Genomic DNA, 14,548 nt, shown 5'->3' with positions numbered 1-14,548 from the left:
AGAGGCTCTAAATGATATTGTTTTGTCCAAAGAGTATTCACTCTTTCCTAAGTTAGGTAGAATGCATGAAGAACTGTCCATATCAATCCATCAGACATGGAGCTGAGTCAAGGCTACTTTGCAGTTAGACTCAGTCTTTCTGTGATTCATCCTGTTCTTTGGGTCTTGCCATCCTGGCCCTTTGATTGAAAGCCTGAAAGGTGTATGTCTCCTCAGGGAAGACCAGTGATGTTTCATGCAGAGCTCTTTTCTCTAGAGGGTCTTTTTCTTCTAAGCACTCCAAAACTGTGGGGGGATTTCAAATTGTCTGTTAGAATTTTCCTATCCACTCCTTAGGTCTCCTATTTTGCTGCAACACACAGCAAATGTCCACAGTGGAAATTGGCCATGCATTTGGGGTTCTTCTAGATTCCAAACTGCCACACTGATCTTAATGACTATCAAAATCTCTGCTTGTTTCTCTTTTCCCAGCAGAGTTCTTCTACTTGGACCAAGTGTAATCCATGGCCTGTGCCCAGAATCAGCAAATGTCTCAAGGAAACAAAACAGGCAGAAATCATTAGTTTGTATGGGAAATACTCATCCTTTTCCAGAATCTTAGTTCATCTAATTCTGGTTCGATAACTTTTCAAACTTAAAAGTTTGCAAGTTTTCCAGTTATTACTTTCAGAATGTTGAATTGTCATGGTCTCCTTATATGTTCTTCAGAAGCAGAACCCATTTCTCAGAATTTCTGAACTTGGAACAGATTCAGATTAGTTTCTACAATATGACTGAAGCTGAAGGAGTCAACCTCGAGAGGCATTAATGGTGGAAAAGATTTTCAACAGTGTGGAGAAAGCTTGCCTACCATGAAATAGATGAAAGAAGCCAATATACAAACAGCAACAGAGTCCTGCTAGTGATCTAGAATGCTGGCTGCTCCTTGGGCTCAGTTGCATTCCTTCAGGGTCCAAAGCTTGGTGGCTCAATTCTTCTTTTGTTTTTGAGGGACCCCACTCTCCCTGAAACAAACGTCTTCCTTTGTTTTTAGGTGTGATTAAACTGGTTTTCTATCACTTGCAATAAAAGTGTGAGTTAATACTCTTTACTATTAAATGTGTTAATATAAATCATAATGTTATTTACATTATTTTAGGTTTTTTATTTTTTAAAGTTTAACCTAAACTTTCCATTTATTTATTTATTTATTTATTTATTTATTATTTATTTATTTATTTATGATAGTCACACACAGAGAGAGAGAGAGAGAGAGAGAGAGAGAGAGGCAGAGACATAGGCAGAGGGAGAAACAGGCTCCATGCACCAGGAGCCTGATGTGGGATTCGATCCCGGGTCTCCAGGATCACGCCCTGGGCCAAAGGCAGGCGCTAAACCACTGTGCCACCCAGGGATCCCTAACCTAAACTTTCCTATTTTGTAATAATGATTACAGGCCGTAGCATCGTATTGCATTCAGATGCTTACGTGACATAGTTTCTGATCCATTTATGATATGATGCTTCTAATCTTCAGCAACCTTGGAAATCATATAGCCAAACATGTTAGAAGTGTATATAAAGTAAGAAGAAGTAAGATCTGAATGAGGATAGGAGGAGATCTTTTATACATAAAGTGCAAAAGTTTTAGTGCATTGGAATTTAAATTTATTTTTGCTTATATTGTTGCTTTTGGTAGGTTCTAAGTAGATGAACTTTGTGATTTCTGGTTGATCAGATTTGAATAATTTTTTTACTGGGAATAGGCCTGGGAATATTTATTTACTGGGAATAATGCAATTTCTCGCTTTCCCCCCTAACTCTTAGGGGGAAAAAGTCAATATGTTCAACACACAGGGGGAAAAAAGCAATTCAATTTTTTAAGGTTATTTTTCTAACAGATATTTAACCTAAGGTGGTTAAAAATGGAGCATGGAAACTGTCACTGTATTAACACATTCCTTTCATACAATTTAAAAATCTTTAATTTATTGTTTTGTTATTTAATGTGTGTGTGGGGGGCAGGTTGTAGAGGAGGTAAGGATGAGGGGACAGGGAAGGAGAAGGAAGAAGGAAAAGAAAAAAAGTAGATGAGATAGACAAAGTAAAACCACACCCTGAGGGTAATGAATGAGACAAGGAAAGAAAGTCAAGAAGCTTTCTGACCAAGTGCTTAGCCTAGTTTCTGTCTGGACTATGGACTTCAGAATATACTGTGTGTGCTCACCTATCAGCTCTACTTTGGAAGTGATGATTATCTGGCTAAACATAATCATGGTGCACAATCTTCCACCTGATTTTTAGCACCATCACCACCCCCGGAGAAATTTGAAGTCACCTAATAGAAAATTATTCTGGAGACTTAAATAGCTATGAACAGTGATTCTACCTCATAGATTAAATGAGATAAAGTACAGGCAGGATTAAGATGGAAACCAATGCTGAGCTGCATGGCTGGCTCAGTGTAGACTACTTGTAAAGAGTTAGACCTTGAAATCAGAGAGATTTGGATTTGAAATCCAAAATTTGGATTTTATCACTTATCAGCTATCTGACATTAGCAAATTTACTTAAATTCTCTAAGCTTCAACTTAATCCAGAAAATGATAATGACAATTCCTAGTACTTTCATAGGAATTAAATGAGAGAATATATGTGGAACCTAGAGCAAGAGGCTTAATTCATGATACTCAAGAAAGGCTAAAGATTATTATTCATTAGTTACAGGTTACATTAGTTCATTAGTTACAAAGAAACAATAAACTAGCTTGGCTTGTTTGTTTGTTTTTAAAACTGGAACTAATCACACAGAATAATGCAATTTCCTACTTTGATGATAAGGCAAAACCTAATTTCTATTGCTTCTTTCTTTAGGCCTGGGGATAACCTCATTGCTAAGTTCTTTTATTTGATTTTTCAGGAGAGAATTCTTCCTTAACAGAGTTCCCTAATGATCTGCCAAATTAAGGCAGCAAGTTATTTCTAAGTTTGGTCGACTCATCGACATTGTTTTCCATCCAAAGGTTTATTATTACCAAATCTCACTGTCCTTCCAAAAAGAAAAATTCAATGCCCATGCAATCTCTGCTTATATTACTTGAAGCATTAGGTTAGAAATTTTCTTCAAGGACCTAGATCTTTAGCCAGGAAATATGTGATTGAGAATTAAGTTGAGAGCTAAGTCTTCTACTGCTTGGAACTGGGCTAGCTTTGAACCAGTAGTAATTTAAGAGTTATGGATATCTGTTCAAAGTAGCAAAGTGGCTGTTTTTACAGAGACAGGAATTAGAAAGTGTCTAAATTATGTATACTCGCTCTATTTATTGTGGCATTCTTCCTTAAATATAGATGCACAATATTTGTATCCATACATACACACATAACAGAGTTACAAAGCAGGATTAATTTATGGCAGCCTAGCATTTAGGGAATAGAGCACCTAGTTTTGTTAATTTGGCGTTAAAAATCCCTCTAAGCTCACAGCACATGAGTACTCTGACATGGACACCAAGTCTTGTGCCCAATGTGGGGGTCAATGATTATGAAGAAGGAGCTGAGCCTCAGAGGGTTTGTGACCCCAGAAGGGGTCTGTGAAAACTGTATGTACATGTCTGTCTGTCTATGTTCATTCATCTGAACATTTCCATAGTTCCCTGAAACAAGACATAAGTAAGACTTGTAATTTTATTACTACCAGTATACTTTTAAAGGAATAGTTCCCAAAGGCAATAGAAGAGGAACCAAAACCCCACTACCACCACAGGTGAGAACGTTGTACAGAGCTCCTGATCTCTGGCTGTCCATTTCCTGGGTGGGAGTTTAAAAAACAAAAGCAAAAACCAAGACAGTGGCCATAGACTGAGGATGCAAGACTTGCAAAATGTAGTTTGCCAGGTCCCCACATTTTCTGTTTAGGGACTGGTTGTGATTTTTCAAGTGGTGGGGATGGAGAATGTGAGATTGCACGTCCCTCTATTAAAGGAGCAAAGCGACTGGAAGTTTGAGTGTTTTGTTTTGTTATCGCAGCAAAGCACGGATTAACTCCAAACTACTTTCTTTGCTCCTGTGCTTAAGACTCACTTTCTGGGAAACGCAGAGAAGACTCTGTGGGGGTGCTGCAAGCGTGACCCAAGCGCCCCCGACACTGGCTGGCTGGCCGGCTCCCAGGCAAGACAGAGTTGTTGCAGGAAGTTCTAGGGGCTATTTGTTGTGGTTTCCCGGAGGTGGAAGGAGCTTCTCGTCACAGCATTTGGCCTCGCTAGCGCCGCGCTGCCAACTTCGAAGCCTGCGCCTCGCATTTCGCTGCATCAGCAGTTGCAAATCTTTCTGGCTTAGGCAAAGTCTCTCCGAGAGGCGCTTTTTCTCCGGTCCCCCCCACCGGTCACCACCACGTCAGGCTTCGTGTCTGATCACAGCCTTGACTGAGGTTCCCGGGTTATCGTCCACGTCTCCAGCTTCTGCTTAATTTAAGGTCCACCGCGTGGGGCACACGGATTTGCAGTCTTACTGGCCGGTGGCCAAACAAGAGCTTATTTCAACCCAAATAACCTTTGCTGCACTCTGCCACCTAACTTCGAGCTTTTCCAGCTTTTCCAGCTCTTGGTTCCCCCCCTTGCCCTCCTGCCCAGGGTGTGTGAGCCGAGTTTCCAGCTAACTCGGAGGGAGTTTCCTCCCAGCGCCGCGGGGGACTGCAGAGCCGGCCGCGCGCCCAGCGCCCAAGGGCCCCTCCTCTGTAGGAGAGACCCAAGCAGAGGTGACTTTAAAGGTGCCTTGCTCTCCTGAGTGTTTCACAGACGTGCAGCCACGTGCAAACAGCTATATTTTATGTTTTAAAGTGCTAAAGGTGGGAAATGAGGGAGCCAAATTAATGAAACGTGGTTCTCCACCAAACCTACCTAAATCCCCTCTGCAAGACAGCTCCGTGTGCTCATGCAGTTCTTAACCGAAGCCTAGAAAAATCAAACTGCGCGCAAAGGTGGCAGATTCCACCCAGGCTTCAGAAATCCGCGAAGCAGTGAAAAGAGTGGCGGAAGGAAGCCACAGGTTCCCTAAGTCGCTGAATCCAAGCCCTAGAAGAAGCGAGTGGTTTTCTCCTTTGCACGCCCCTGGAAACGAAATTTAAAAAGGAAAGGCTGCCTGCAGCTTGGTAAAATTCCTCTCTGCCTTCCTCCGCTTCGCATCCTTCCAACAGTTCTCCTCATCTTGCCCTGCTCCCCCAAGATAGCAGGAAAATAGTTTTCCTGGCACACCCCGCACCCGCAACCACACACACTTTTGCTCCATCCTGGTCAACGCCCCCACCTAGTGGTTTCGGCTCGCCTGCCTGCCTTGCTTTCCTCTGCCGCGATTTCTAAGAGTGCTGCAGTTAAAAAAAAAAAAAAAAAAAAAAAGGAAGAATAAGTAGAAAAGAAGTCTATTTAGGCACCTGATGTGGGTGGGTGGGATTGGAGGATGAGCAGGACCCCTTAATTATGTGGTGCAAATGAGGCTTAACGTTAGCAGGGGCTTTGCTGGGCACTGGAACTGGAAGAGAGGAAGGAGGTTTTGCTTTTATCCCCAGAGTGGCTTTGCAGACCCAGACCAGTTCCAGAAAACGTTTTTTTTTTCTCGAGACCTGCCACCTGAAGGAGTACTCTCACTCTCTATGAAGAAAAGAATGTGCTCTTTTCTTCATAATACGTAAAGTTGTAAGAATGTATGCTAATTACCGACTTGTTATGTGGTTATTGTCTATCTGCCCTTCTGTAAGCTGCTTGAAAACTGGGTCTCTGTGTATATATATATCCCATTAGACCCTGATGTTTAGAATTCCCAGCACAGATTAAGCACTATTTTTGCTTGCCTACCTGGTTTAGGGAGGAGGAAAATAAGAGAACTCGGGTTAGGGTTGTGTCACCTTGGGTGAAAAGCCCTTCTCTCATAGGACCTCAATTATTCTTCTAAACAAAATGGATTGGCGAGATAATCTTGGTCCCTAGATTGAATCATTCTCTTTAAAATATGCTTACACTTAAGCTGATAAATTCACTTATGATAATAGAGGTCATTGAATGCATTATACCTGCCACACATCGAGCTAGGTGCTAGAAACTCCTAGTTGAGATCACTTAGTTCTTGGGGCTAAAAGTACATTGCCCTTTCCTGGTGCTTTTCTTTAAACTTTCTCTGACTTGTACTTCTATTCCACATTTGTTTCTGTTAAGGTTGGAGGAGGAAGTAAGCAGCAGGGAGGACCTGGGAGCTGGCATTGCTCCATACCGCATATGGCTGATAACCTGATGTATTTGTTGACAGAAAAGAAGACACACTGGTGGTGATGGTCCAAAAGCCTGTTTCTTCCTTCTTTCCTTCTTTCTTTCTTTCTTTCTCTTTCTTTCTTTCTTTCTTTCTTTCTTTCTTTCTTTCTTTCTTTCTTTCTCTTTCTTTCTTTTCTTTCTTTCTTTCTTTCTTTCTTTCTTTCTTTCTTTCTTTCTTTCTTTCTTTCTTTCTTTCTTCTTCTTCTTTCCCTTCCTCCCTTCCTTCCTTCCTTCCTTCCTTCCTTCCTTCCTTCCTTCCTTCCTTCCTTCCTTTTTCTCTTTTCTTTTGAATTTTGTTGACCTCCTTTCTAGGCAAGCTGGGGGAGGGAAGGTGCTTACTGTGAACTGTTTTCCAGTGGCACTTAACTGCTGAGCAGCTGGAGAGGGAGGATGGAATGGAAGGTTTAGTTTCACATAAGGTAGGCTTCGGCTTGGCTTGTGATACTTTTACATTTTTGTAGACAGCTTTTTTTTTTTCTTCCCCTGTTGGCCCATAAAGGGGAGGCATTGACTGGAAAGCACAGATTTCTAAAGCCAGATATGAAACATTAGTTTGTATTGCATCAGAGTTAAGTATGACTTGATACCCGAAGTTTAAAATGCACTATTGGTCATTTCCTTCTAAGGCGATATAATTACTGGCGCCTCCTTCTAACCTGGGTGTGGTCCGTAGGGCTGGATAAAATTCCTGAGTGGAGAGGTCAGAGCCTGGGGCTGGCTCCGCCTAGCACTGGTCTGCTGGGGTGGGGGGGTGGTAAGTCGAAGCCCAGGAAGGTAACGCGGGGAGTGAGCCTCTGCCCGCGGCCGAGGGCGTGGATCTAACTGGAGGGCCGCGGTGCAAGCTCCGAAGAGGACGGAGACAAGGACAGGACGCCCTCATTCCCGATCCTGGCCAGAACTGCGGCGTCTGGGTGTCAGGATTGGGGGGTGGGGTGGGGTGGGGGTGGGGTCAGGGGATGGGTACTGGGGAGAGAGGGCGGTAGGACCCGGCGGGAAGCTTCCTTGGCCGGGGAGGGAACCGAGCGGGAGGCCAGGAGGGAGGGAGAGAGAAAAGGGGAAGGTGATGGGGAGCGGGCGTCCGCACTTGCCGAGCCGCACGAGTTGCACGGCTCCGGCGGGCCGGACCCGGACTCTATAAAAGGAGCCCATCTGCTCTGCCGCTCACACGCTCCTCCCGGGCTGGCGCACGCAGCGTTGCTCCAGCTCCGCGAGACACCTGCCCCTCACCCGCGTGCCGCGCCAGGTCCCCCAGACCCGTGCGCCCAGCAGCATGGCTCCAAGCGGTGCCGGGGGGACCGAGGTGGAGGCGGCGGGGGCGGCGCGTGGCGAGCAGCCGCGGCCCCAGTCCCCGAATGCCCCCTCCCGCGGCCGGGTCTCGGCGGGGCAGCCAGCCCGAGTGGCCAGCGCGTGAGAAGGAGGGAGGGCAGAGCTCCGGCGCGAGGCGAGGCGCGGCGAGGCGCGGCGCGGCGCGGCGCGGCGCAGCGCGGCTCCCAGACTTCACCCCACCCAGCTCCGGCGGCCCGAAGCCGCCGCAGGAGACCGCCCCGGTCCGGGGAGGGGGGCGGGAATGCGAGACCGGCTCTCCTCGAGGGCCTGCCAGCTTTGGTCTCGACAGCTGGGAAACTCGTGCGGGCCGATTCTGCAGATCCGGGAGCGCCCGGGTTAGGAGACTCAGCCCCGAGCAATTGGGGTGAGGGACCCCACCTGGCTTGATGCTCTCGCCTCAAACGGTACAGCGCCCTCCGCCGCGAGACGCCTAGGTGCGGGTCGGAGCCGAGCGGGGTTTCGGTGGGCCAGGTCCTTAGCAAGCCCGGGCTGAGACGGGGCGTGGAGAGCGGCGGGCAGGGGCGCGGCGGCAGCGCCGGGCGCTCGGGGAGTGCAGGGGACGCGCTCGCCCGCCGGGGCTGCCGCGCCCTTGACCTCTCTGGGTTCGGCAGGGAATCGGGGTGGAAGACTCCCTGAGGAGCCCACGGGACTGACTGGCAAGCGGGACACCGGACTGTGGTATCTCCGCGGGCCTTCCGCCCTTTCCGTCGTTTGCTCCATGCCCCAGGGCTGCGCTCCGGGGCCCCGGCGAGGAGAGACATGGAAGCAGCCGGCGCTCCGTGCGCCCCGCCGCCGCCCGCGGGCTCCCAGACCGGGGCTCCTCCAGCCAACCTGTCTTCGGCGCCGCACAACTGCAGCGCCGAGGGCTACATCTACCAGGACTCCGTCGCGCTGCCCTGGAAAGTGCTCCTGGTCCTTCTGCTGGCACTCATCACCCTGGCCACCACGCTCTCCAACGCCTTTGTGATCGCCACGGTGTACCGGACCCGGAAGCTGCACACGCCAGCCAACTACCTGATCGCCTCCCTGGCCGTCACCGACCTGCTCGTCTCCATCCTGGTGATGCCCATCAGCACCATGTACACGGTCACCGGCCGCTGGACGCTGGGCCAGGTGGTCTGCGACTTGTGGCTGTCGTCGGACATCACCTGTTGCACGGCTTCCATCCTGCACCTCTGCGTCATCGCCCTGGACCGCTACTGGGCCATCACGGACGCCGTGGAGTACTCCGCCAAAAGGACTCCCAAGAGGGCCGCGGTCATGATCGCGCTCGTGTGGGTCTTCTCCATCTCCATCTCGCTGCCGCCCTTCTTCTGGCGCCAGGCCAAAGCCGAGGAGGAGGTGTCGGACTGCGTGGTGAACACCGACCACATCCTCTACACCGTGTACTCCACGGTGGGCGCTTTCTACTTCCCCACCCTGCTCCTCATCGCCCTCTACGGCCGCATCTACGTGGAAGCCCGCTCCCGGATTTTGAAACAGACGCCCAACAGGACCGGCAAGCGCCTGACCCGAGCCCAGCTGATAACCGACTCCCCCGGCTCCACGTCCTCGGTCACCTCCGTTAACTCGCGGGCTCCCGACGTGCCCAGCGAATCCGGGTCCCCGGTGTACGTGAACCAAGTCAAAGTGCGGGTCTCCGACGCGCTGCTGGAGAAGAAGAAACTCATGGCCGCTAGGGAGCGCAAAGCCACCAAGACCCTGGGAATCATCCTGGGAGCCTTTATCGTGTGCTGGCTGCCCTTCTTCATCATCTCCCTGGTGATGCCTATTTGCAAGGACGCCTGCTGGTTCCACCTGGCCATCTTCGACTTCTTCACGTGGCTGGGCTATCTCAACTCCCTTATCAACCCCATCATCTATACCATGTCCAATGAGGACTTCAAACAAGCGTTCCATAAACTGATACGCTTTAAGTGCGCAGGTTGACTTGTCAGTTGCAATGGGGTAGCCTGAGCGACCTTTGGGGACCATGCTGGGTCTGGTTCCACAGGTAGGTCGACTCTTCTTTCACTGTTACTGGGTCAGGTTGAGGCTCTGTCTTCTGGCCAGTGGATCCTGAGAAGCCAGGACAGCCCTGAGGGCGCTCCGCTCCCAGAGGAGACCTGTTCCAACGACTGATAGGGCTTCCCCGCTGAGGAGGAGGCTCGCTTTCTGCCCTCAAACCCCAGGTCCGGCGCTGACCCCCGTGGCAGCCAATCGCAAGGGAGGGTTGTGACTTTTTAAAAATCCGTCATGGAAGGGGGATCCCTGCCCTGCTTTGGTATCACGGATCATGCCCTCTAGAACCCGCGGTCCCTGTAGCTGTCTGAAGCCTGAGACAGATCTACACACAGCCTGGCAGTGCTTGAACTAGACGCGTGATACCCTGTGTTTGGGGGAGAACTCTGTGTTTCAGCTTCACTTGGGAAGAGTTACTTTGGCGTCCTTCAGTCTCCAGTTGGTTTATTTAAACTTGGTTGGAGAAACTTGTGGATTTGGTGCTTCAAACCTTATGTGTGGCTTGGATGGTGCAGAGAAACCTGGAAGAGTTAACAGCAAAATTCTGATGTCGAGATCTCTATTTTTATTATAATTGAAACTATATGGGGTGGGTGGGTGGGAACGGGAGATGGGGGAGCATTAAACTGAGAACCCACACCTATGGTTGTTGTTTTCTGCAGATTTGTAATTTTTTTAATTCTTATTTAGTGATCGTCAAACCACGTTTTTAACAACTCAGACAAAATATTATGTGTGCTAGTGCCAAAGTCTGCAGATTGCTTTATTTTTCCTCCTAATTACACGTACCTGTTCTTTTACACATTTAAGTCCTCATAAATGAAGGATATGATGGGTGACTCAGCCCAAGCTGCTGACATATTTCTTATTAATGCAGTCAATTACACTGATGAGTATATACTGCTCCTTAACAAGGAAAGTATCCTTATTCCTTCTCCAATTCAGTGGGATGTAAAGGAGACTGATAAAATAGAAATGGTTCTTCTATAATTAAGGAATGAGGGTGATAGGAGGATGTATATTTTGACTTGTAAAAAATCTTAAATGCATGAGACTTTTTTCTGATAGTCATTTGCACTCCTTCCCATCTGTAATTCCTATGTGTGCTAACATATAAAGTAACTTGAGAGAACCAGCTCCTTTTTCCAAACATCTTCAAAATACATTAAGAACCCAAAAAAACAATATTGAAGAAAAAAAAACTTGTTTATTTCCCCTTGCTATTGAAGTTTGGGTGGGAACAAAAATTATTAGAAAATGTCATGCAAGGACTTTATAAAAGCTCAGAGAAGCTCTAAAATTGAGCCTGTTTTTCCTGTAACTCATGGAACCAAACCTGACTTAACCAGGCAATCAGGGAACTGACAAGCTATTGAACCTTGGAAATTCGTCACTGATCTGATACCTCAATGAATATAATAGCAGTAATAGTTTATATTTATCTGCCTTTAAAAATTTCAGTAATACTTAGTCATTATCTCAAATTAACTCTGAGGACTCTCCAACACAGGGAAAGATCACACAACAAAAGATGAGAAATACATTATCTAAATAAAAGGGAGTAGCCCTGAAGGATCATCTGCACAGAAAAAAGGGGAAAAAAATAAAATAAAATTTGAATGTGGAACATTTAATATGCCAAAGAAGATTCACACTCCATTCTTCAGAGAGCTTTCTGCAGTTTGATACCTTTTGTCTGCAGAAGCAAGTTGTCTTTGTAAAATGGATTCGCTCCCTGCTTGAAGCTCCCCAGACCAGACTGTCAGACAATAGATGCATTGAGCTCAAGTAGGCTGCTGCTTTCTTACTGTGCAGACCTTCACTCTGGGGTAATGACTCTTGAAAATACACCATTCAAAAGTTCACGCATAAACTAAGTAAAAAAGGGAATGAATTTTGATCAACATTTACACTTGTCACTGAAGTAAAATAAAATTTTAGGCATCAGACAATCCCTATATTTCTGTTATATCCCCAGGGTTTTTGTTTGTTTGTGACATTTCTCCTATGGAGAAATCTAACTTACTATGGATAGGAATGTGCCTACAGCACGGTATTTGTTTATATGTTACCAATATGTTTGTCTTTTGTCTATGCAGCTGTGTTTTCTTTGGGCCTAAGAAACAATTTAGTCAACTTCTAGGAGCCTGAGGGGGAAAAATTAATTGAAATAAATAGTCACTTACAAATGAAGTCTTTATAGGGCACCTACAATGATTGTGTCCTCATATTTACAAAACATGGTCAGTTTAGTCACATGGGTTGTTTGCCATTTGTAGATTACCCACTTGCGGTTTTGCTTTATTATTTGGCTGAATTGACTGAATTTGAGGCATATTGTGCGAAGTAGAAGCTTGCAAACCCTTGTAGTTCTAAGAGATCTAGAATCATCATACAGCATTGCACATGATAATGCAAAGTGTACTCATCCCAAGGGTATGTAGTTAAGACTGTTAAGTTCCTCGTCAGTTACTGCTGCATCTAGCATAGTTCGTTTCATAAACTAGACATATGGCTTTTTCGCAGAACATAAAATGGGAGATGGAAATGTTTAACTTACATAGAAATGAAAATACATTTTCATTGGCTGTGGTAACAAATAACATTTGCCATATTGTTGAATTGCACAAAATTTCACACAAATATATGAATGTATACTCATTCAAAAATACCAATATTGTCTTGTGTTTCTAGAAATTTTAGAGTTTCCGTTTTAAAAATGGACACGGCACCCATGAATGAATGGTTATTGAGTTCAACAAATTTCCTACAGAATAATATTCTTCACTTTTCTTCTCTATTACCTTAGTTTTATCTTCTTTAACCAGGAAGCCCTGGGAGGACTATAATTCACTCAAGCAGTAAAATCTCAGATTATGTGTACTTGATGGAGTTGCTGTGACTGAAAATTGCCTTTGGTGTTCCACCTTTCAACAAATGTGTAATTGGAAATGAAATTTAGGAAAATAATGAAATAAAGTCCTTTTCGTGTTAAAAAAAAAAGAGTGGATGGTGATTCTATTATTATGGAAAGATTGGTTCTTTGGATTCTGGGTTGCAGTTAGGACTTTGAACCTTCAAGAGAGAATAATTGTTGAGAAACAATAGTGTGGTAGACTGGCGAGTAAGGTCACACTGGGAGGATTTAATTTGTAGGAAGCATTTATTTATTTTTTATTTTTTATTATTATTTTTTTTAATTTTTATTTATTTATGATAGTCACAGAGAGAGAGAGAGAGAGAGAGAGAGAGAGAGAGGCAGAGACACAGGCAGAGGGAGAAGCAGGCTCCATGCACCAGGAGCCTGATGTGGGATTCGATCCCGGATCTCCAGGATCGCGCCCTGGGCCAAAGGCAGGCGCCAAACCGCTGCGCCACCCAGGGATCCCTGTAGGAAGCATTTAAAAGGAATGAGGCAGATCATGCTCTCACATTCTGCAAAGAAGGTAAAGATCACCGTCACAAGAGTTCTCCAGATCCCTGTTTTTAGGGAGAACGTTTAGTCTCTAGGCTAGGTAGTGAGATTCCAAGGTACTCCATGGTACTTGAAACACAGAAACAGGAACCGAGGAAGCAGGACTAGAAGCAGGCTTGGGGAAACGTAAGAGGAGGAGACTGACCTCTTGGATGGAACACCAGAGGAATAGATGGAAAAACAGCTTTGGAATCAGAAAGTCTTAGGTTTGAATTGCAAATAGAGCATGTTATAGCTGTGTGGCTTTCCTCAAATGCAGCCAACTTGCAATTTGTTGCATGCACCAATGCATGTAAAGCACCTATGAAACTACCTGACACTTTTTTGGCACTCAGCACAAAAAAAAAAGTATTTTTTTTTTTTTCAGTAGCCATCATTTCCTCGGTAGCCATCATTTCCCCATTGCCTCCCTTGTGGTTGCATGGCACCTGTAGCATAGAGAAAGTGCAGGCTATTTGACAGAGGTTGAACTGGGGAGGAAGCTAGCCTGAATGGGAGAAACCTGGCTAGACTAGAAGTGACTGAAGTTAGGAGTCTTCACACTTACCACTTCAGCTGGTGAAAAATAGAAAAATAGCTCAGAGGCCAAAACATGAGAGACGGTTTGCAGTGGCCCTAACAGCCAGAAGAAATTGCCCAATATTTCATGTCTGATAGCATCCTCTTACTCACTTTTAAAGTCTTCTTCCTCTTCTATGTCTAGAGATTTTTCCCAGATTCCAAAGCCCCTCGCCACATCTACATCTTTTCCCTCAATGTTTCATTTCCTACTTTCCTGCTTTTCTCTTATCCCTGAAAACTCAGAAACCATGATAACCAATAATGTGTGGATCTATTATGGTTCTTATTTCAGCTCTGGAGGGCAGATTTGGCAGCCTAGGGTTTTTGCATACATAAAAAAAATTGTTGATTCGAATGAATGCATAATTTGGGGGAGGGAGCAAAAGCTTTTAACTGGGGCATCTACTGGACCTTTCCCAAGGGCAGAGGCTGGTGGAGAAGTGAGTGGGAGGTGAAGCTTCTGCACCCTTCATCAATGTCCGTCCTTGAACAGTCCAGCAGGGGGCAGAGTGCCGTTGAGTTGTTTCCAGAATTCAGGTGTTCACCTTTTGACAATGTCTGACTCCTTCCTGGACACAGCAGATGGTATTGACTTCTCTAGGCTCAGGGAAATGAAGACGCATGTGCCAAGAGAGAGGGGGCTTATTATCATTTATTTAAAATAGATTTTTCAGAGCCGCAAATTCAGGCGGAGGATCCCTAAAACAAACCTAGAATTTTTCTTCATATATGCGAAGCCCATTATTTTCTTATTCATCTCTAGTCCTGGGAAATGCTAAAATCTTAGTATTTAAAACATTGTGACCTTTAATTAATGTGGTAGTGGGTGAATTCAGAGGTTATAAGACAAAGAATTTATTTTCCAATTAAAGAGAGTGAATTATTAGATATATCCTTTGCCACTATGATTT

At 45.7% G+C, this 14,548-nt stretch overlaps 1 protein-coding gene across 1 annotated transcript; it reads left to right on the top strand.

The window, feature by feature from the left end:
* Positions 1 to 7,325: 7,325 nt before the first annotated feature.
* Positions 7,326 to 12,604, top strand: HTR1B (5-hydroxytryptamine receptor 1B). Its single transcript, XM_025444708.3, has one exon. The coding sequence runs from the start codon at positions 8,360 to 8,362 to the stop codon at positions 9,527 to 9,529; it is 1,170 nt and encodes a 389-aa protein (XP_025300493.3). The 5' UTR covers positions 7,326 to 8,359; the 3' UTR covers positions 9,530 to 12,604.
* Positions 12,605 to 14,548: the final 1,944 nt, after the last annotated feature.

This window comes from Canis lupus, chromosome 12 (assembly GCF_003254725.2).
Source record: "Canis lupus dingo isolate Sandy chromosome 12, ASM325472v2, whole genome shotgun sequence".
In the NCBI taxonomy this organism is placed as follows: Eukaryota; Metazoa; Chordata; class Mammalia; order Carnivora; family Canidae; genus Canis; species Canis lupus.
Note: the sequence above shows the minus strand (reverse complement) of the source record. Positions and strands in the feature narration are given on the sequence as shown.

Excerpts from the sequence above, each read along its gene's own strand:
- HTR1B (XM_025444708.3), top strand. The coding sequence starts at position 8,360 with ATGGAAGCAGCCGGCGCTCCGTGCGCCCCGCCGCCGCCCGCGGGCTCC.